General features: G+C 40.8%; 1 protein-coding gene across 5 annotated transcripts in view; it reads right to left on the bottom strand.

The window, feature by feature from the left end:
* The window catches only part of CBFB (core-binding factor subunit beta), a 75,934-nt gene that overhangs the window by 21,503 nt on the left and 33,664 nt on the right, over positions 1-20,767 (bottom strand). For all 5 annotated transcript variants that reach the window (XM_032157591.2, XM_032157589.2, XM_032157593.2 and 2 more), the window contains one exon: positions 13,246-13,362. In XM_032157591.2, the coding sequence (XP_032013482.1) occupies positions 13,246-13,362 (117 nt within the window). The remainder of the gene's footprint in view (positions 1-13,245; positions 13,363-20,767) is intronic.

The following is a 20,767-nucleotide window of genomic DNA, read 5'->3' as shown; positions in this document are numbered from 1 at the left end:
ATCCTCCTGCCTCAACCTCCCAAAATGCTGGGATCACAGGAATGAGCCACCGTGCCCAGCTTGTCTTGGTACTTTCTAATGACATGTGAGACATATGTGCAGTGAACAAAATTCACACTTTAACAAATGGTAAAATGGAAAGACAATCAGCAATTACCAGTATTATCCTGATCCTTTCCTGCTGCAATCTAACACCTCCCTTTCAAGGACAGCATAAAGGGCAGCTGCTAATAAAAACCACGTGCTCACCCACAAAGTAGGCTCAAATGGCTAGGAACAACCAACTCCATTCAGGTTTGGGTAGGATAAGGTTTTCAGTTCTTCCGTCCCCACCAGCCACTTGTTACACTACTAGTCTGTTACTCCAAAGTCTATACCACAACCTGCACAATGTAGCCAGGTGGGGTCATCATAAAACATAGTTGGGTGTAAATGAAATCCATGTGGAAAATAAAGGCTTAGCAGTTCTGTCATAGAGCATACACAGAATATTCTGACCACTCTTGTTGTAGTAATTCTCTCTTCACTGTATTTAAATTGTCTTTATTTACTAAATCTACAACTATATATATTTTACAGTTCGGTACTCTTGTTGTAGTAATTCTCTCTTCACTGTATTTAAATTGTGTCTTTATTTATTGTCTAAATCTACAACTATATATATTTTACAGTTCGGTCGGTAACACCTTTCTGCAGCAGAGTTTAAAAACTGGAAGTTCATGCTTAATTAAAAAATTAAGAATCAAATTTGTTTCCAAGAAAGTTGATGATGAACATCTAATTTGCACAAAATATCAACATTTACTATTCTCTGTGGGGACCAGAATATCACTGATCACATGAAAACCAAAAGAAATAAATCTGCTGAAGAAGCATCAGTATTTACATAAAAGACAATCAGTATGTGCAGCTGCAAATGGTACATTTAACACATCAATCTGTAGCGCGTAACTTTTCACTTAAATGACTCTTCCAAATTAATTTCACCCACATTTTTGTGCATATGTAAAAAGTAAAGCTGTTTATACGTTGCTTCATGAACAGAAAAGCCTTGCAAACAAAAAGACACTGATTTTACAGCAGTGTCATCAGGTACTTCAAATAGAAAATTCATCAATTCCAATAATGGTTCAATTTTTCTAATCCAATCATGGAATCAAATAAAACTTTGCAAGGTCATTATATTGAAGGTGAAATATTGTTTTGTGATTGCCAAAACAAAGTCATTTAAAAAGTACAACAATGAAGATAAAATTATTGGCTTATATTGGTAATACAAATGTTGGTGGAACACATATTGTCTAAGAAAACACCATTCTCATTGAATTAGAAATCTACTAGGAACTAGTAGTGGTACACATATAATTTATAACTGCATCCAAAGAAATGAAACATTCTATCCTTTAGAAGTTATAGTTTATATAACTTACAAATATCTTTATATATCCATAGTTAAAGTAACTGAACTGTAGAATTTTGACAAAGCTGATGAAGAATTAAAAAAATAATCTCATGACAGTACACACTGGATTTTTAGAAAACTTGAGTCTCAAGAACTATGCTAAAACCAACCTAGTTCCTACAATAATACTGACCTTCTTTTGGTAAATGAGTCTTTGTAGTAACGTTTTGTTTAAAATTAGTTGGAAATCTCTGATTATTCAATGGTAAATTGCCAAAATCTTCATTTTTTTCAAGCTTTGAGAGAATTATATTAAAAAAACCAAGTGTGGCAGATCACCTGAGGTCAGGAGTTCGAGACCAGTCTGGCCAACATGGTGAAACCCTGTCTCTACTAAAAACACAAAAATTAGCTGGGCGTGGTAGAGGGTTCCTATAATCCCTGCTATTCGGGAGGCTGAGGCAGGAGAATGGTTTGAACCCAGGAGCCGGAGGCTGCAGTGAGCTGAGATCGTGCCACTGTACTCCAGCCTGGGAAATGGAAAAAGACTCCATCTCAAAAACAAACAAACAAAAAACAACCAAGTGTGTAAAGAACACATTCAAACTTAAACCAAAAGATGAAAATACAATTTAAATTTGAATCTTTATAACTGTACTCAGAAATATCTTCATTTATAGAAAAACCTTTGAAATATTTTATTGCAGTATTTTACACATATAAAAAAAGTATATGTATCTTAAGGCTATGCTGTCCAATATGACAGTCACATGCCACAGATGACTACTGCAAACTTGAAATATGAATAGTCTATTGGGTACAGTGGCACACACCTGTAGTACCAGGCTGAGGTGGGATGATCACTTGAGCCCAGGAGTTTGTGGTATAGTGAGACCTTGTCTCAAAAAAGAAAAAAAAATTAATATCAGTTGAGAAGCAATGTAACTAGACTATACACCCTGAATTTCAAATACTCATTACCAAAATAATATATCTCAATACATTTTTATATCGGTTATATGTTCAAATAATACTTTTGGGTATACTGGGTTAAATAAAATGTAAAAATCACACTTGTTTCTTTTTCCAACTTTTAAAATGGGCATCTAGAAAATTTTATTTTTTTCTAGAAAAATTTAAATTACAGTATATGGCTTATATATTAATTCTACAGGACCGCACTGTCCTAAACTCAGCTTGATAAATTTTCACAAATTGAACTCGCCCATATAACTAGAGCCATATGAAGAAACAAAACAGTATCAGCATCCTGGAAGCCTCCTGCTCCATTCCAGTAATTAGCCCCCTCCACCCAAGAGGGCACCATAACCCTTACTTCTAAAGCATGTGTTAACGATGAATAGACTTTGGGCATTTCGGTTTCTGTGCTGCTCTACCCTGTTTCCCTCCTGTTCCTAGAGGTGACCACTATCCATAATTTTGTGAATACTACTTATGGCTTTCCTATTACCAAGAGGCGTTTTGCTTAATTTTGCCTCTTTTTTACTTAGTATAAAAAGAAACAAATGGGGGGAAAAACATGTATCGGTTTTACCTGATTTTGTACTTTTACATAAATCGATTCATATAACATGTGCTGTTTTTTAAATCATTTATTTTTTTGAGGCAGTCTGTAGCCCAGGTTGAAGTGCAATGGCGCAATCATGGCTCACTGCAGCCTTGACCACCTGGGCTCAAGTGATCGACCTACCTCAACCTCCCAAGTAACTAGGACTACAAGTGTGTGCCACCATGCCTGGCTAATTTTTAAAATTTTTTTGAGATGGAGTCTAGCTCTGTCACTCAGGCTGGAGTGCAGTGGCGTGATCTCGGCCCACTGCAACCTCTGCCTGCTGGGTTCAAGCGATTCTCCTGCCTCAGCCTCCCAGGTAGCTTGGACTACAGGAAGCCACTACCATACCCAGCTAATTTTTGTATTTTTAGTTGAGACGGGGTTTCACCATACTGGCCAAGCTGGTCTCGAACTCCTGACCTTGTGATCTGCCCACCTCGGCCTCCCAAAGTGCTGGGATTACAGGCATGAGCCACTGCACCCGGTCAATTTTTAAAAATTTTCGAAATTTTTAAATTTCAGGCTCTTCAACTCCTGGCCTGAAACAACCCTCCTGCCTCGGCCTCCCAAAGTGCTGGGATTACAAGGGTGAGGCACCATAACTGGCCTGCTCTGTACCCTCAATATTTTCGAGGAACTCACACATATTGGTGTTAGTTGTAGCTTTTCATTCTCATTGTATTTGTGTGACCACGCACTTTATAAATTTCACTGTTAATGGCCATTTGCGCAGTTTACAATTTCTAGCTATTACTAATAATACTGTTATAAATGTCCTAGCACATATTTTCTGATGAATATGCATATTCACTCCTGTTGCCATCATGCCTTGGAGTAGAACTGCTAGATCACAGTGTATATGTATATATGCATGCGCAGCTTGCACATTTACAGCCAGTTTTCCAAATGTTGTGCCAATCTTACATAACCAACACACCAACTGCTGCTCTATATTCTTGTCAATGTTTGGTATTGTCTTTTTCATTTTAACCATTCTGATGACTGTGTGGTAGTACTGTAGTTTTAATAATTATTTTTCTGATGACCAAGAAAGCTGAATCCTTTTCATTTGCATAGCCTGTTTGTGAACTGCCTGTTAAATGTCTTTCGCCAATTTCTTTTAGGTTGTCTGTGTTTCCTTTCAATGAAAATATTTTCTCACTGAAATGTAAGAGTTCTTTATATACGCACACACACACATATATATGTATTTTTTTTTTGAGATAGAATCTTGCTCTGTTGCCCAGGCTGGAGTGCAGTGACGTGATCTCGGCTCACTGAAACCTCTGCCTCCCAGGTTCGTGGGATTCTCCTGCCTCAGCCTCCTGAGTAGCTGGGATTACAGGTGTGTGCCACCATACCTGGCTAATTTTTGTATTTTTTAGTAGAGATGGGGTTTTGCCATATTGGCCAGGCTGGTCTCGAACTCCTGGCCTCAAGTGATCTGCCCACCCTGGCCTCCCAAAGTGTTGGGATTACAGGCGTGAGCCACTGCACCTGGCCTCTACATATTTCATGTAAGTCCTTTGCCAGAAAATATTTTCCACCACTGTTCAAGTTGCCTTTACATTCTCTTAATACTGTCTTTTGATAAACAGTTCTTGGTTTTGCCATAATTCGTTATTTATCCATTTATTTACAGTTTAGCATCTTTTGTGTCCTGTTCAAGTTTTTGCCTACTCCAAGGTCACAAAATGATCTTCTCATTTTCCTTTAAAAAGCTTTACTATTTCGGCTCATGCCTGTAATCCCAGCACTTTGGGAGGCCGAGGCAGGTGGATCATGAGGTCAAGAGATCGAGATCAGCCTGGCCAACATGGTGAAACCTCGTCTCTACTAAAAATACAAAAATTAGCAGGGTACGATGGCACGCACCTGTAGTCCCAGCTACTCGGGAGGCTGAGGCAGGAGAATCACTTGAACCCGGGAGGCAGAGGTTACAGTGAGCTGAGATCATGCCACTGCACTCCAGCCTGGTGACAGAGGTAGACTCTGTCTCAAAAAAAAAAAAAAAAAAAAAAAAAAAAAGCTTTACTGTTTCACATTTTATAAACTGCTATCCATCTGAAATTGATTTTTGTGAATGGTATTAAGGGGCTCTGATATATTTTCCCCTCACAGAAATGTTTTATTGTCCCAGCGCCATTTACTGAAGAGACCTACCCCCTGCCCCCCAACCCTTGTCTGCACTGCAGTGTCACCTTTGTCTTTGTTTATTGCTGGTATATAGAAATGTAACTTATGGTTACTGACCTTGTATTACATCTAATGCCCTGTGAAATTCACGTGTTAGTTTTCTTAATAGTTTGTAAATTATCTTAGATTTTCTAAGTACATGAATCTTCTGCAAATAACAGTTTGGTGTTTTTTTTTTTTTTTTTTTTTTGAGATGGAGTCTCGCTCTGTTGCCCAGGCTTGGAGTGCAGTGGCACGATCTCGGCTCACTGCAAGTTCCGCCTCCTGGGTTCACGCCATTCTCCTGCCTCAGCCTCCCAAGTAATTGGGACTACAGGTGCCCTCCACCACGCCCGGCTAATTTTTGTAGTTTTGGTTGAGACACGTTTCATCTTGTTGGCCAGGCTGTTCTCGAACTCCTTACCTCAGGTGATTTGCCCGCCTCAGCTTTCCAAAGTGCTGGGATTACAGGCATGAGCCACTGCGCCTGGCCTCATGTTTTTTTGAGATGGAGTCTCACTCTGCTGCCCAGGCTGGAGTGCAGTGGCACAATCTCAGCTCACTGCAACCTCCACCTCCTGAGTTTAAGTAATTCTCCTGCCTCAGCCTCCTGAGTAGCTGGAACCACAGGCACGTGCCACCATGGCTAATTTTTGAATTTTCAGTAGAGACGGAGTTTCACCATGTTGGCCAGGCTGGTCTCGAACTCCTGACCTCAAGTGATCCACCTGTCTCGGCCTCTCAAGAGTGCAGGGATTACAAGCATGAGCCACCGCATCTGGTCACGTGTCTTCTGTTTCTTTTTGGGAAAAGAATCTTGGATGGAATTCCATTTTTAACTGGAAATGATTTGATTCTGAAGTAACTGAACTTGGCAAAATTTTCAGAAGAATGATAGAGACAGAATCATAAATAGAGACAGCTTCGACAGGTATCGTCTTATACCAAACTTGTCAAAGAAAGGTACTCTGGACAAAAGCAGAGACAACACCTGTGAAAATATTTCAGCTGAAATAGTTATACAATTTAATATTTCAAAAATGGAATTGACTCCCTTCCATTTAGCTCTTAGTTTACCAGATACTTCAGCATTTGTTAGAGAGTATTTTGTCAATTTTTTACATAGTTTACAGACACTCAATTGAAGATGTCAGCAGTTCCAAATTTACTAATATGCAACTCTGAAGCGTATTGTGGGCACTTTTATGAAGAAAATAAAAGGGGCTAGATGCAGTGGCTCATGCCTACAATCCTAGTGCTTTGGGAGGCTGTGGCAGGAGGATCATTTGAAGCCAGCAATTCAAGACCAGCCTGGCCAACATGGTAAGACCTCATCTTTACAAAAAATAAAAAAAATTAGCCAAGCACGGCAGGAGCTCGAGGCTGTAGTGAGCTGTCATTGTACCACTGCACTCCGGCCTGAGCAACAAAGCAAGACTCTGTCACAAAAAAAAAAAAAAAAGAAAAAAGAGGCTCATGCCTGTAATCCCAGCACTTTAGGAGGCTGAGGCGGGCAGATCACCTGAGGTCAGGAGTTGAAGACCAGCCTGACCAACATGGAGAAACCCCGTCTCTACTAAAAACACAAAATTCGCTGGGCATGGTGGCACATGCCTGTAAACCCAGCTACTCAGGAGGCTGAGGCAGGAGAATCACTTGAACCCTGGAGGCGGAGGTTGCGGTGAGCCCAGATTCTGCCATTGTACTCCAGCCTGGGTGACAGAGCAAGACTCTGTCTGAAAAAAAAAGAAAAAAAAGAAAAACAAAACCATATTGAAAAATCTATATATTCTTCAGAAAAATATTAGATACAGATATAAATAAGAGACTAATAAAGTGCATAAGTATCAAGACTAAGTATTCTGCTTATTAATCTTAATGTTCAGAAGATTAACATAAAGATATAACTTTTATTTTGCTTTAATGTGCACGTTATTTTATTTAAAAACATTTTTGAAAATGTTTTTTGAATGAAACAATTTTTCTAGGGCTAGCAATATAATAAAATCGATTTGTTGGTCAATAAATTTGTGGGTCAAAATGTTACATAATTTCAGTTATTTTAAACATGATCTTATACTTTTAGGAGTAATACAGTGACAATAAGTAATATGGTCACTCTCATCCTGTATCAAATTATATTACATTATGAATGATAAAACATCAACCATGAACTTAAATAACTTTTCAAAAAACTGTTTTTTGGTTAATTCAGAAGAGTTATTTCTGCCTGTGTGATCAGCAGAGAGAAACAAAACCGTGCTGGGCCATGGAAGTGAGGCTGCCACCAGGCTCACTCGCTAGAGATGGGGCCTATTCCAGCCCAGTGAAAGAGGGCTGAAATCCATGCTTTGTGATTTTACACACTACTGCACAAGACAGACATCTGGAGAAGGGTGGAAACCCTAAGTACAAAATGCTAAAGTACAAGCAGTAACAAACAAGAGTCTTCGTTTAGGAACTGTACTGCACGCTAGATACTGTGCTAGGCACGGCCCTTTACACATGTTATCCCATTCAACTGCCCAGAATCTTGTGGGCAGCATTATCCTATCTTAGGAAGGAGAAATCTGAGGCCTGGAGAGATTTAATAACTTGCCAGCATCACACAGCTAGTGTTTTTAGTCATCTCAGGATGCCATACGAAAATACCATAGATGGAGTGGCTTAAACAACAGAAATTTATTTTCTCACATTTCTGGAGACCAGCAATCCCAGATCAACGTGCCAACCAATTTGGTTCCCCGTGAGGAACCTCTTTCTGGCATGCAGACATCCATCTTCTCACTGTGTCCTCATACGGCAGAGAGCGAGAGAGAGAGAGAGAGAGAGAGAGCTCTCTCCTGTCTCTTCTCATAAGGACACTAACCCTACTGGATCAGAGCCCCACTCTTATGCCTTTATCTAACCTTAATTACCTCCATAAATGCCCTATCTTCAAGTACAGTAACAATGGGAGTAGGGCTTCAACATATCAGTTTGGGGATGGGGTACACAAACATTCAGTTCATAAGAGCCAGTAAGTGGTGGGGCCAGGATTCACATTATACGACTATGAACTCCTGCCCCTAGCGTCTACATTTCATTGCCTCTTTAGTTATATTATCTTGCAGATGACCTGGGGACAAGAGCTACAGGGAAGTACTGATTGCTGCCTAAATAGTTGGAGTCACCTGCTCTGAATTTTTTTTACTATACATTGTATAACTCCTGTTATCATAAGAGTTATGTAACTCCATTGTGATAGCAGTAAACTATCACAACAGATGGCACTTAATTTGTAGTGATATAGTTCAATTTGGGGACTATGGAAATAAGGCTTGGAAAACTCCAAGTATAAAAAATGTTAAAAATTTTAACCTATCATCTTAATAAAATAGTTTTTGTTGTTTGTTTTTGAAACAGGGTCTTGTCTTGCTCTGTCACCCAGGCTGGAGTGCAGTGGTGCAATCTCGGCTCATTGTAATCTCAGCCTCTTGAGTTCAAGCAATCATCCCACCTCAGCTTCCTGAGTAGCTGGGACTACAGGTGCACACCACCACAGCTGGCTAATTTTTTTTTTTTTTTTTGGTAGAGACAGGGTTTTGCCACATTGCCCAGGTTGGTCTCAAACTCCTGGGATCAAGCAATGCTCCCGTCTCTGCCTTTCCAAGTGCTGGAACTACAAGCGTGAGCCACTGCACCCTGTCAAAATACTTTAGTTTTAAAAGTCAATCCAATCTGAATTTTCCTTATATAAATAAAGTCTGCTTTATCACTTCTTAACAGAAAATAGACTTCTAGATTGCTGGTTGTTTATTATTTTTCTGAAAGAATTGGAAACTCATTAGCATTGTGGAAATCAGGGTAGTTAGTGCATGGATTCTTTCTTTATTTTTATGTTTAGAGATGAAGGTCTCATTATGTTGCTTAGGCTGGGCTGGAACTCCTGGGATCAAGCGATCCTCCCGCCTCAGCCTCCCAAGTAGCTAGGACTACAGGCATGTGCCACTGGGATGGCCTGGGCCAGACCAAGGATTCTTTCTTAAGAATGTTAGGCCGGGCGCGGTGGCTCACGCTTGTAATCCCAGCACTCTGGGAGGCCGAGGCGGGCGGATCACGAGGTCAGGAGATCGAGACCACGGTGAAACCCCATCTCTACTAAAAATACAAAAAAAAATTAGCCGGGCGTGGTGGCGGGCGCCTGTAGTCCCAGCTACTCGGAGAGGCTGAGACAGGAGAATGGCGTGAACCCGGGAGGTGGAGCTTGCAGTGAGCCGAGATTGAGCCACTGCACTCCAGCCTGGGGGACAGAGCGAGACTCCGTCTCAAAAAAAAAAAAAAAAAAAAAAAAAGAATGTTAACTTTGAATCCTAAACTTTTCACTAGGAAGTTTTAATTTTTTGATCCCCTTTAAAGAAAATTCTTATATTTCCATATATAAAGAACTATATGGGAAGAGACAAAAAAGAAACAACTAAGAGTTTCTTTATATTCCTGTTATTATTTTAACTTTATTAAGAAGGTTAATATCAGGCAACAATTAAAAGACATTAATACCTGCTAAGAATCAGGTGCTTTTACATTTTCTTTGTTTTTAAAGAGACAGGGACTTACTCTGTCACTCAGGCTTGACTGCAGTGGTACGATCACAGCTCACTGCAGCCTCAAACTCCTGGGCTCAAGTAATCCTCCCACCTCGGTCTCCCAAAGTGCTGGGATTACAGGTGTGAGCCACAGCACCCAATCTGCTTTTACATTTTCTTTTGGTGCTTTTAATATGTCATCCCACAATTTTCTAGCCTCTATGATTTCAAGAGAAGTCAGCTGTTAATCTTACCGTGGTTCCTTTGCATGTGAAGAATCCTCTTTCTTGCTGCTTTCATGATTCCTTGTCTTTCAACAGTTTATAATGTGACTAGGTATGGATTTCTTTGTGTTTATCCTACTTAGTGTCCATTGAGCTTCTTGGACAATGTGGATTAATATTTTTCATCAAATGTGAGAGTTTTTGGCTACTACTTCTTAAAATGTATCTTCAGCCTTTCCTTTCCTGAAACTTTCATTACATTTATGTTAGTATGTGTGCTGGTGTCCCACAGGTCCCCAAGACTCTGCTAATTTTTCTTGTTCATATGTCAGCTCTTATCTACCATTTAGTCTGTGAACTTTTTGTTACTACTGTACTTTCCAACTCCAGAATTTCTTTTTTCTTTTTTGAGATGAAGTCTTGCTCCGTCGCCCAGGCTGGAGTGCAGTGACGTGATCTTGGCTTGCTGCAACCTCTGCCTCCTGGGTCCAAGCTATTCTCCTAACTCAGCCTTCTGAGAAGTTTGGATGGCAGGCATATACCACAACATTTGGCTTTTTTTTTTTTTTTTTTTTGAGATGGAGTTTCGCTCTTGTTGCCCAGGCTGGAGTGCAATGGTGCAATCTCAGCTCACTGCAACCTCCACCTCCTGGGTTCAAGTGATTCTTGAGCCTCAGCCTCCTGAGTAGCTGGGATTACAGGCATGCACCACCACGTCTGACTAATTTTGTATTTTTAGTAGAGACGGGGTTTCACCATGTTAGCCAGGCTGGTCTTGAATTCCTGACCTCAGGTGATCCGCCCGCCTTGGCCTCTCAAAGTGCTGGGATTACAGGCGTGAGCCAACCACAGCCAGCCTCAACTCCAGAATTTCTATTTGATTCCTTTAATAATTTAGATCCTTTATTGATATACTCTACTTGATTAGTCACTGCCATCATAATTTCCTTTAACATTAAAAGGAAAGAATTGTCCTTTAGTTCTTTCAGCATATTTATAACAACTACTTTGAAGTCTTTCTCACTAAGAACCAACATTTGGGCCCCCTCGAAGACAGTTTATATTGCTTGCTTTTTCACCTTTGTGTAAGTCACATTTTCATAGTTGCATGTCTCATAACTTTTTGTTGAAAATTAGGCAGTTTAGATAATATACTGTAGCAACTCTGACTTCTGATCCTTGCTTTCAGCTTGTTGTTGATGTATGTTTGTTTAGTGACTCACCTGGACTAATTCTGAGGAGTCTGTTTTCCTCAGCAGTGCACAGCCTCTGATGTCACTGCTCAGTTTTTCTTTTTTTTTCTTTTTAGAGAAAGGATCTCACTCTGTTGCCCAGGCTGCAGTGCACTGGCATGATCATAGTTCACTGCAGCCTTGAGTTCCTGGACTCAAGCAATACTTCCACCTCAGCCTCCTAAGTAGCTAGGATTACAGACACTTGCCACCACACCTGGTTAATTTCTAAAATTATTTGTGGAGATGGGGTCTCACCATGTTGCCCAGGCTGGTCTTTAACTCTTGGGCTCATGTGATCCTGCCATCTTGGCCTCCCTAAATGCTGGGATTATAAGCATAAGCCACTGCACACAGTTGTCTTTTTAAGTCTTGCTTTCTGGGGGGGTTGTTCCTGGATCAGCACAGTTCAGCTGTCAGCCAATGACTGGTCAGAGGTTTTACCCAAACATCCTGAGCCAGCAGACTTCCATCTTTTGCCACTGGACTTGTGCGTAGCTTGGGGAAATGCTTTCAAAGTTCAGGGAGTTTGCCAGTCTACCTTGTGTTCACCCAGGGAAAAGTAGCATGCAAGGGCCTTCTGTGTTCTCTTCAAGAGAGCAGGTGTAAGGCCGGGCGCGGTGGCTCACACCTGTAATCCCAGCACTTTGGGAGGCCGAGATGGGCGGATCACGAGGTCAGGAGATCGAGACCATCCTGGCTAACACGGTGAAACCCCGTCTCTACTAAAAATACAAAAAATTAGCCGGGCACGGTGGTAGGCGCCTGTAGTCCCAGCTACTTGGGAGGCTGAGGCAGGAGAATGGTGTGAACCCGGGAGGCAGAGCTCGCAGTGAGCCGAGATTGCGCCACTGCACTCCAGCCTGGGCGACAGAGCGAGACTCCGCCTCAAAAAAAAAAAAAAAAAAAAAAAAGAGAGAGCAGGTGTAGCCTTGTACATGCACACAGCTTTCTGGATGACATGAGTGTAATCTTAGTAGGGTCTACTTTACCTATCACTTTCCCTGAATCTCCCTGATAAATTTCTGGCTGGTCTGCCATTTTGTTGCTTTCTGCAACATTAGCTTTGCCAGATTGTTAGCAAATGAGACCTCTATCATTTTAAACAATATGCCTGGGCATGGATTTTTTTTTTTCCCAAGACCTGCTTTTAATAAAGTCAGCTCTCTTTGACAGGACAACAGATCTACCAGTGCTCATGGCTTACCCTGCCTGCCCAGGGAAGAACCTGAGGGACCACAGAGCTGGGGAACGGGAGCAGCTCCTGCCTAAAATGCCACAGATTGTCACTGATCTTACTGAGATTCAATAGCTTCCATGAGGCCTTAAATGGGCATGGTTTGTTGTTGTTGTTGTTGTTTTTGAGACACAGTTTTGTTCTGTTGCCCAGCCTGGAGTGCAGTAGCGCGATCTCGGCTCACCGCAATCTCTGCCTCCTGGGTTCAAGCAATTCTCGTGCCTCAGCCTCCCAAGTAGCTGGGATTACAGGTGTGTGCCACCATGCCTGGCTAATTTTTATATTTTTAGTAGAGATGGGGTTTCATCATGTTGGCCAGGCTGGTCTCGAAATCCTGACCTCAAGTCTCAGGTGATCCGTCTGCCTTGGCCTCCCAAAGTGCTGAGATTACAGGTGTGAGCCACCACGTTCAGCTTTTTTTTTTTTTTAAACAATTTTTGTGAAGTTTTATCATTGCTTTCTTGGGAGAGGACTTGCTGAGCTCCTCACTCAAGCATTCCAAAAGCACGGCTCCTACATTTTATTTTGAACTGTTTTTTCTTTTTTCCCTATTCATGTTCTAAAGATCAAGAACAAATATTTTAAAGAACTACTTACTGGACTTCGAAGCCCCCACTGAGCAGATACGAATAACCCACGAAATTTAGAACTGCTGAAGAAAAAACTTTCCCAAAATTAGGATCAGAATTTGAGTCAATGTTTTCAGGATTCTTTAATATTGCTTCAACATAATACTTTCTATACTTACTCTTAAAGATTGGGTAAAATAGGTCCCCAGACAAAGGCAAGATTAGGGACTAAAGGGACCATGCTCAATAAAGCCTGATGTCACCCTACCTGGGCTCGCTCCTCATCAAACTCCAGACAGCCCATACCATCCAGTCTTTGGAGATCAATCCAGCCTTTCCAGATAACACAGACTCCATTCAGAATCATGGGAGCCTTCAAATATACCTAAGACACAGAAAAGGATGAAAATAATTGAAAACCATCAGACACATGAAAATAAAAAGATTAAACTTACTTATATAAACTCTGTAGAAAAGATGAATAAAATTATGATTGACTGATTGATTGAGATGGAGTTTCGCTGTGCTCCCCAGGCTGGAATGCAGTGGTACGATCTCAGCTCACTGCAACCTCTGCCTCCCGGGTTCAAGCAATTTTCCCGCCTCAGACTCCCCAATAGCTGGGATTACAGGCGCTCACCATCATGCCTTGCTAATTTTTTTTTTGTTGGTTTTTTTTTTGTATTTTTAGTAGAGATGGGGTTTCACCATGTTGCCCAGGCTGGTGTTGAACTCCTGAGCTCAGGCAATCTGCCAGCCTTGGCCTCCGAAAGTGCTAGGATTACAGGCGTGAGCTACCATGCCCGGCCAGAAACTTTGATTTTAGAATGTTGGGTAGAAAGATGGAAAACAATTGGAAGCCACCACCCTCTGAAGACAGCATGCACTGCTTCCCTCAACGTGGGTTCCTGGAGCCATGTAGGATCAGGCTCTTGATACTCCCTTCAGTTTTATAAGCTATCTCATAGATTCCTGATAATTAATCTTTTTTCTTTTTATTTTTTTGTCTTGTTAGCCAGAGTTGATTTCTACTGCTTTTAACCAAAGAACTTTAACTGGTATAATATTTACTATTATATCACATTAAGTAGTATGTGGTTATCTTTAGGTGTCCATAAATAATTCGGAACAAAACACTGCTATCCTTTATATGGGATTTATGAAATTTAATTCAAGCTATTTCACAGTCTTTTATTTATTTATTTTTTACTTTTCCCAATAGGCAAGAGTAAGATGAATCAGTCTTTTAAATATAGTAGAAAATTTTAAGGTCACAGGGTTTGACTACATGTATGAATCATTTATCTAGAAACTGGTAAGTTAACCCAAAATCTACTTATTTCAACTCCCTGTTGAAATTATTAAATACTATAACAAAATCAACTAAGACAATAAGGCTAGGCACCAGTGGCTAATGCCTGTTATCCCAGTACTTTGGGAGGCCAAGGTGTGAGGATCACTTGAGGCCAGGAGTTCAAGACCTGCCTGGGCAACATAGACCTCACCTCTAAAAAGTAAAAAAATAAAAATAATGAATAAACTTAACCAAACATCTTGAATTCTTAATAAATGGAAATGTGTTTATTCCTTACACATAATACCTTTAGATGAGAAAATTAGCCAGACTTCGTATTGTATCACATCCAACAAGTATATCTACTTATACATTACAGAAATATCGAAAATAAGTATCCTAGGATATGGTAACGTCTCACATCACTGACAAATTAAATATGTTCACTATACTTCATGCACTGAGATTTTAAAAAGTACCAATAAATTTTAAAAAGATCTTCAAGACTGCTGAAACCAAAAGTATCTCTCATCTGGTGAACCTTCAGCTTTATGAGAAAACTCCTACATCCTGGCTAGGTGCGGTGGCTGATGCTTGTAATCCCAGCACTTTGGGAGGCCAAGGCGGGCGATCACTTGAAGTCAGGAGTTTCAGACCAGCCTGGCCAACATGGCAAAACCCCATCTCTACTGAACATACAAAAATTAGCCGGGCATGGTGGTGCAGAGCTATAATCCCAGCTATTCAGGAGGCTGAGGCAAGAGAATCACTTGAACTCGGGAGGCAGAGATTGCAGTGAGCCGAGATAGTGCCACTGCACTCAGCCTGGGTGACAGAGTGAGATTTGTCTCAAACAAACAAACAAACAACAACAACAACAAAAAAGAAAACTTGTTTTACACTTTCATTAACCTTTCTTCTGAAAAAAACCAAAAAACCAAAAAAACAACAAAACCCAATTTCTTCACCATACTTTTTCAAGTAAATAAATAACTCTAGGATAAAAATTGCTTTAGGTATACATCATACCCAAATTTAGATCATTTTTGATCACCAAATTAATTCTCATATTGGCTCAAAATACAATTGTTCCCAAGAGTAACTATCCACCCAGAAAGGATGATGCTAATTCTATCATCTGAGGTGAATATTTTATTGTGATAGAGATAAACAATATAAGAGAAATTTATTACAGTTTCTACAATCTTCCCACTCCTAATACCACACTAACCTAATAGTTACTTTGAAAAACATAATTTTAGGGCCGGGCACGGTGGCTCATGCTTGTAATCCCAGCACTTTGGGAGGCTGAGGCGGGTGGATCACAAGATCAGGAGTTTGAGACCAGCCTGGCCAACAAAGTGAAACCCCATCTCTACTAAAAATACAAAAATTAGCTGGGCGTGGTGGCGGGTGCCCGTAATCCCAGGTACTTGGGAGGCTGAGACAGGAGAATCGCTTGAACCCAGGAGGCAGAGGTTGTAGTAAACTGAGACTGAGCGACTGCACTCCAGCCTGGGTGACAAAGCTAGACTCTGTCTCAAAAACAAATAAATAAACAAGCAAAACACATAATTTTAGGTCTTCTCTACCTTGTTTAACATGAGTTTCTGAATAAACCAGCATAGGTTAATATTTGCTGCCTTGAACAAGACATTTTTAATGCAGAGGAAGTGGGAATTCTTTAGTGAGTTTTCAAAACTGCAGATTATCAAATATATCTTTACCAACGAGGCTTTTCATTTACCTGCACCAAATTTATTTTCTTTGGGAAATCCAGTGCTTTGTGAGCTAAAATCTGGCATTATTTATTACCTGTTTAATTATATAAAAATTTGTAAAACAGTTTCTCATTTTGAGGAAAAAGCTGGAAGCATCTTTTTTTTAAAACTCGTATCAGTAGTCTCTTCAGACTCTTGGATTCTTTTTGTTTTTAGAGATGTTTATAAGAATAACTGACTGCCAATAATTATAAATATGATAAAAAAATTTTCTCTGAGATACCTTTAAAATAGTACTTACAGAATTTATACCCTCTGGCTGGCCACAGTGGCTCATGCCTGTAATCCTAGCCCTTTAGGAGGCCAAGGCAGGAGGTCATGAGTTCAAGATCAGCCGGGCCAACATGATGAAACCCTGTCTCTACTAGAAATACAAAAATTAGCTGGGCGTGGGTGTGTGTGCCTGTAGCCTCAGCTACTCGGGAGGCTGATGCAGGAGAATTGCTTGAACCCGGGAGGCAGAGGTTGCAGTGAGTTGAGGTCGCACCACTGCATTCTAGCCTGGTAGAATGAGCAAGACTCTGTCTCAAAAAAATAAAAAATAAATAAAAATTTACGCTTTCCTGGTACATATTTGTATCATTCCCCTTCACTACTGAACCCAATAATTTCTGCTAAGGGCTGCAATAAACCACATTGAACCAATTTCTACTTATATTGGAAAATAACCAAAATACAAAAGGTTCCATTTCTCCTCCTATTTGGACCAAGGGAAATAGTCTTCAGTTACAACTGAAACCGTTTAACCACACATTTCCTTCTGTTGTGATAAGTGCTCATTCCCCTCCATATGTGCATTTAAAACTCCACCAATGTGCACCAAATCAAACAAGTGACTATGCCGACCTCTGCTCAACCCCTCACAAAACCTAAAAACAATAACCCTTATTTCATCTCAGTGAATCTTGATTTACCATCTCTTATGAAGATTTCCATCCAGAAATCTTCATTAATCTTAAATCCTGTTAGAAGGCTAACAGGGGGACGGAGTAGCATGCACTGGGGATTGTCATTTCACCTATTAGCACATCTCATTATAAATTCTAATCATGGAGACATCTTTTCTAATAGCAAAGTCAACTTTATACCACTTTAATTGGATTTTATATTAGTCATCAATGATTTATATTCTTTAGAACTGAAGATTCCACATTCTCTTAGCTTATTCTTTTTTTTTAAATTATTATTATTTTTGAGACAGAGTCTCACTCTATCTCCCAGGCGGAAGTGCAGTGGCATGATCTCGGCTCACTGCAACCTCTGCCTCCTGGGTTCAAGCGATTCTCCCTGTCTCAGCCTCCCGAGTGGCTGGGATTACTGGTACACGCCACCACGTCCTGCTAACTTTTCTATTTTTAGTAGAGACGGGGTTTCACCATGTTGGCCGGGCTGGTCTCGAACTCTTGACCTCAGGTGATCTGCCTGCCTTGGCCTCCCAAAGTGCTCGGGTTACAGGTATGAGCCACTGCGCCGGCCAGCTTATTCATATTAATGTCCATAGTCAAAAATATTTTCCTGGCTGGGCGCGGTGGCTCATACCTGTAATCCCAGCACTTTGGGAAGCCGAGGCAGGGCGGATCACCTGAGGTCAGGAGTTCGAAACCAGCCTGGCCAACATGGCGAAACCCTGTCTCTACTAAAAATACAAAAATTAGCCGGGCGTGGTGGTGGGCACCTGTAATCCCAGCTACTCATGAGGCTGAGGCAGTAGAATCACTTGAACCCGGGAGACGGAGGTTGCAGTGAGCCGAGATCGTGCCATTGCATCTGTCTCAAAAAATAAAAAAAAAATTCTTATAAAAAATTATAATTTTTTTTTTTTTTTTTTTTTTTGAGACGGAGTGCCAGGACTGCAAGCTCCGCCTCCCGGGTTCACACCATTCTCCTGCCTCAGCCTCTCCGAGTAGCTGGGACTACAGGCGCCCGCCACCAGGCCCGGCTAATTTTTTGTATTTTTAGTAGAGATGGGGTTTCACCATGGTCTCGATCTCCTGACCTCGTGATCTGCCCACCTCGGCCTCCCAAAGTGCTGGGATTACAAGTGTGACACTGTGCCTGGCTAAAATTACTAAATTTTTTAAAAGCCCATTTATTATTTATTTATAAATGTTCTTTCATGACAAAGAAAACCAATGATCTGTTTTGGGAAATTTCTAAATGGTTTCAGAAAATGAGTAAAATTCTTTATTTTTTGAGATGGAGTTTTGCTCTTAACGCCCAGGCTGGAGTGTAGTGGTGCGATCTCGGCTCACTGCAACCTCCACCTCCCGGGTTCAAGGGATTCTCCTGCCTCAGCCTCCCAAGTATCTGGGATTACAGGCACCTACCACCACGCACCGCTAATTTTTGTATTTTCAGTAGAGACGGGGTTCACCATGTTTGCCAGGCTAGTCTTGAACTCCTGACCTCAGGTGATCCGCCTGCCTCAGCCTCCCAAAGTGCTGGGATTACAAGCGTGAGTCACCGCACCCAGCCAGAAAATGATGACAATTTTTAATCAAGACTAATGTCTGCAATTACAATTAAAAATAATATTTAGATGATCCTACTGATTTATTTAGATGTTCTCATTCAAATAAATACAGTTTTATGTGTACATCTTCAAAGTAAATGTTTGGTGCTTTCATGTATTCATGAATACCAAACTTCAAAGTATAAAGAAAATAAAATTCTGTCTCTTAACAGTTTGGCATTTTATAATGTAATTCAATAACGTCATTTAATACACAGTGAAATGCTTCTGTCAAAAAAAATGTCATTTAGGCACAAAGACAGTTTTTCACTGAAAATGATTCCTTATTTCAAACTTTAAAAAGTTATTAGAATATGAACTAGGGATTAAACCCATTGTCCTAGAACAATGAAATATTTTATACAAAATGGATTTAAAATGGGTAAACAGGCCGGGCATGGTGGCTCACGCTTGTAATCTGTAATCCCAGCACTTTGGGAGGCCGAGGTGGGCGGATCCCGAGGTCAGGAGATCAAGACCACGGTGAAACCCCGTCTCTACTAAAAATACAAAAAATTAGCCGGGCGTGGTGGTGGGCGCCTGTAGTCCCAGCTACTCGGAGAGGCTGAGGCAGGAGAATGGCGTAAACCCGGGAGGCGGAGCTTGCAGTGAGCCAAGATTGCGCCAGTGCACTCCAGCCTGGGCGACAGAGCAAGACTCCGTCTCAAAAAAAAAAAAAGAAATGGGTAAACAGATGCAGCTAACCACACATGAGAAAAACAAGAAAACAGTTTATCTTTCCAAAAGTAAAATATCACAAATATGTTTGAGACTTCACAGCAGGTTAAAGAGTGACTATAGTGTCACATCTTGTGTTCTTCTGGAAAAGCAAGGGAAAAGCTGGTTTAACACAATTTTAATCATCTCAAGCTCTAAATATAAGTATTTGTGATGTTATATTCTATTTAAATTATACATGATATCACCTAATTTTCACATTCTGTAGCTTTAAATTTCCCACCACTCATGCAGTAAAGCTTCAGCAAAAACATGTTTGTACCATCAACTGTGGTATCACCTATACAATGGAATATTATTTGGTCATAAAAAGGAATGAAATGTTTATACACACAACAACACAGAATGAACCTTGAAAACATAATACTAAGTGAATGAAGCTAGAAAAAGGTTACATATTATACGAAATGTCCAGAAAGCTGGCTGGCATAGTGGCTCATGCCTGTAATCCCAGCACTGTGGGAGGCCGAGATGGGCGGATCATCTGAGGTCGGGAGTTCCAGATCAGCCTGACCAACATGGAGAAACCCCATCTCTACTAAAAATACAAAATTAGCTGAGAGTGGTGGCACATGCCTGTAACCCCAGCTACTCGGGAGGCTGAGGCAGGAGAATCATTTGAACCCGGGAGGCGGAGGTTGCAGTGAACCAAGATCGTGCCATTGCACTCCAGCCTGGGCAACAAGAATGAAACTCCGTCTCAAAAAAACAAACAAAAACAAAAACAAAAAACCCCCCAGAAACGTCCAGAAAGCTAAATCTAGAGCAACAGAGCGACAGGAAGGAGATAAGTAGGTGCCAGGGGCACAGGGGAGTGGCAAATGAGGAGTAATTGCTACTACGTATGGGATTTCTTTACGGTGTGATGAAAATGTTTTGAAATTAAATGGTAATGATGGTTGCAGAACTCTGAATGTACTAAAAATCAATGAATTGTACACTCTAAAAGAGTGAATTTTATGGTATGTGAATTATATCTCAATGAGCTGTCATTTTTAAAATTTGCTGCCAGGGGTGGTGGCTCATGCCTGTAATCTTAGCACACTTTGGGAGGCCACGGTGGGAGGACTGCTCGAGCTCAGGAGTTTGAGACCAGCCAGGGCAACATAGTGAGGCCTCATCTCTACAAAAATTTTAAAAAATTAGCCAGGTGTGGTGTCACACAAATGCAGTCCCCGCTACTCTCTGCAGACTGAGGTGGGAGGATCACCTAAGCCCAGGAAGTTGAGGCTGCAGTGAGCCATGATCGTGCCACTGCACTCCAGAGTGGGCTACAGAGTGAAACTGTCTCAAAAAAAAAAAACAAACAAAAAAAAAAACGAAGAAAGAAAGAAAGAAAAAATAAAAGTCTGCAACAATTTTTATCTGCTACATATAAGTGACATCTATGAGATATCCAAATCAAGATTTTGAGGAGGCAGTTACATAGGGGATTCCAGCATTCTGAGAATAGATCTAGGCTGTT

Source organism: Hylobates moloch, unplaced genomic scaffold (assembly GCF_009828535.3).
Source record: "Hylobates moloch isolate HMO894 unplaced genomic scaffold, HMol_V3 SCAFFOLD_6, whole genome shotgun sequence".
In the NCBI taxonomy this organism is placed as follows: domain Eukaryota; kingdom Metazoa; phylum Chordata; class Mammalia; order Primates; family Hylobatidae; genus Hylobates; species Hylobates moloch.
Note: the sequence above shows the minus strand (reverse complement) of the source record. Positions and strands in the feature narration are given on the sequence as shown.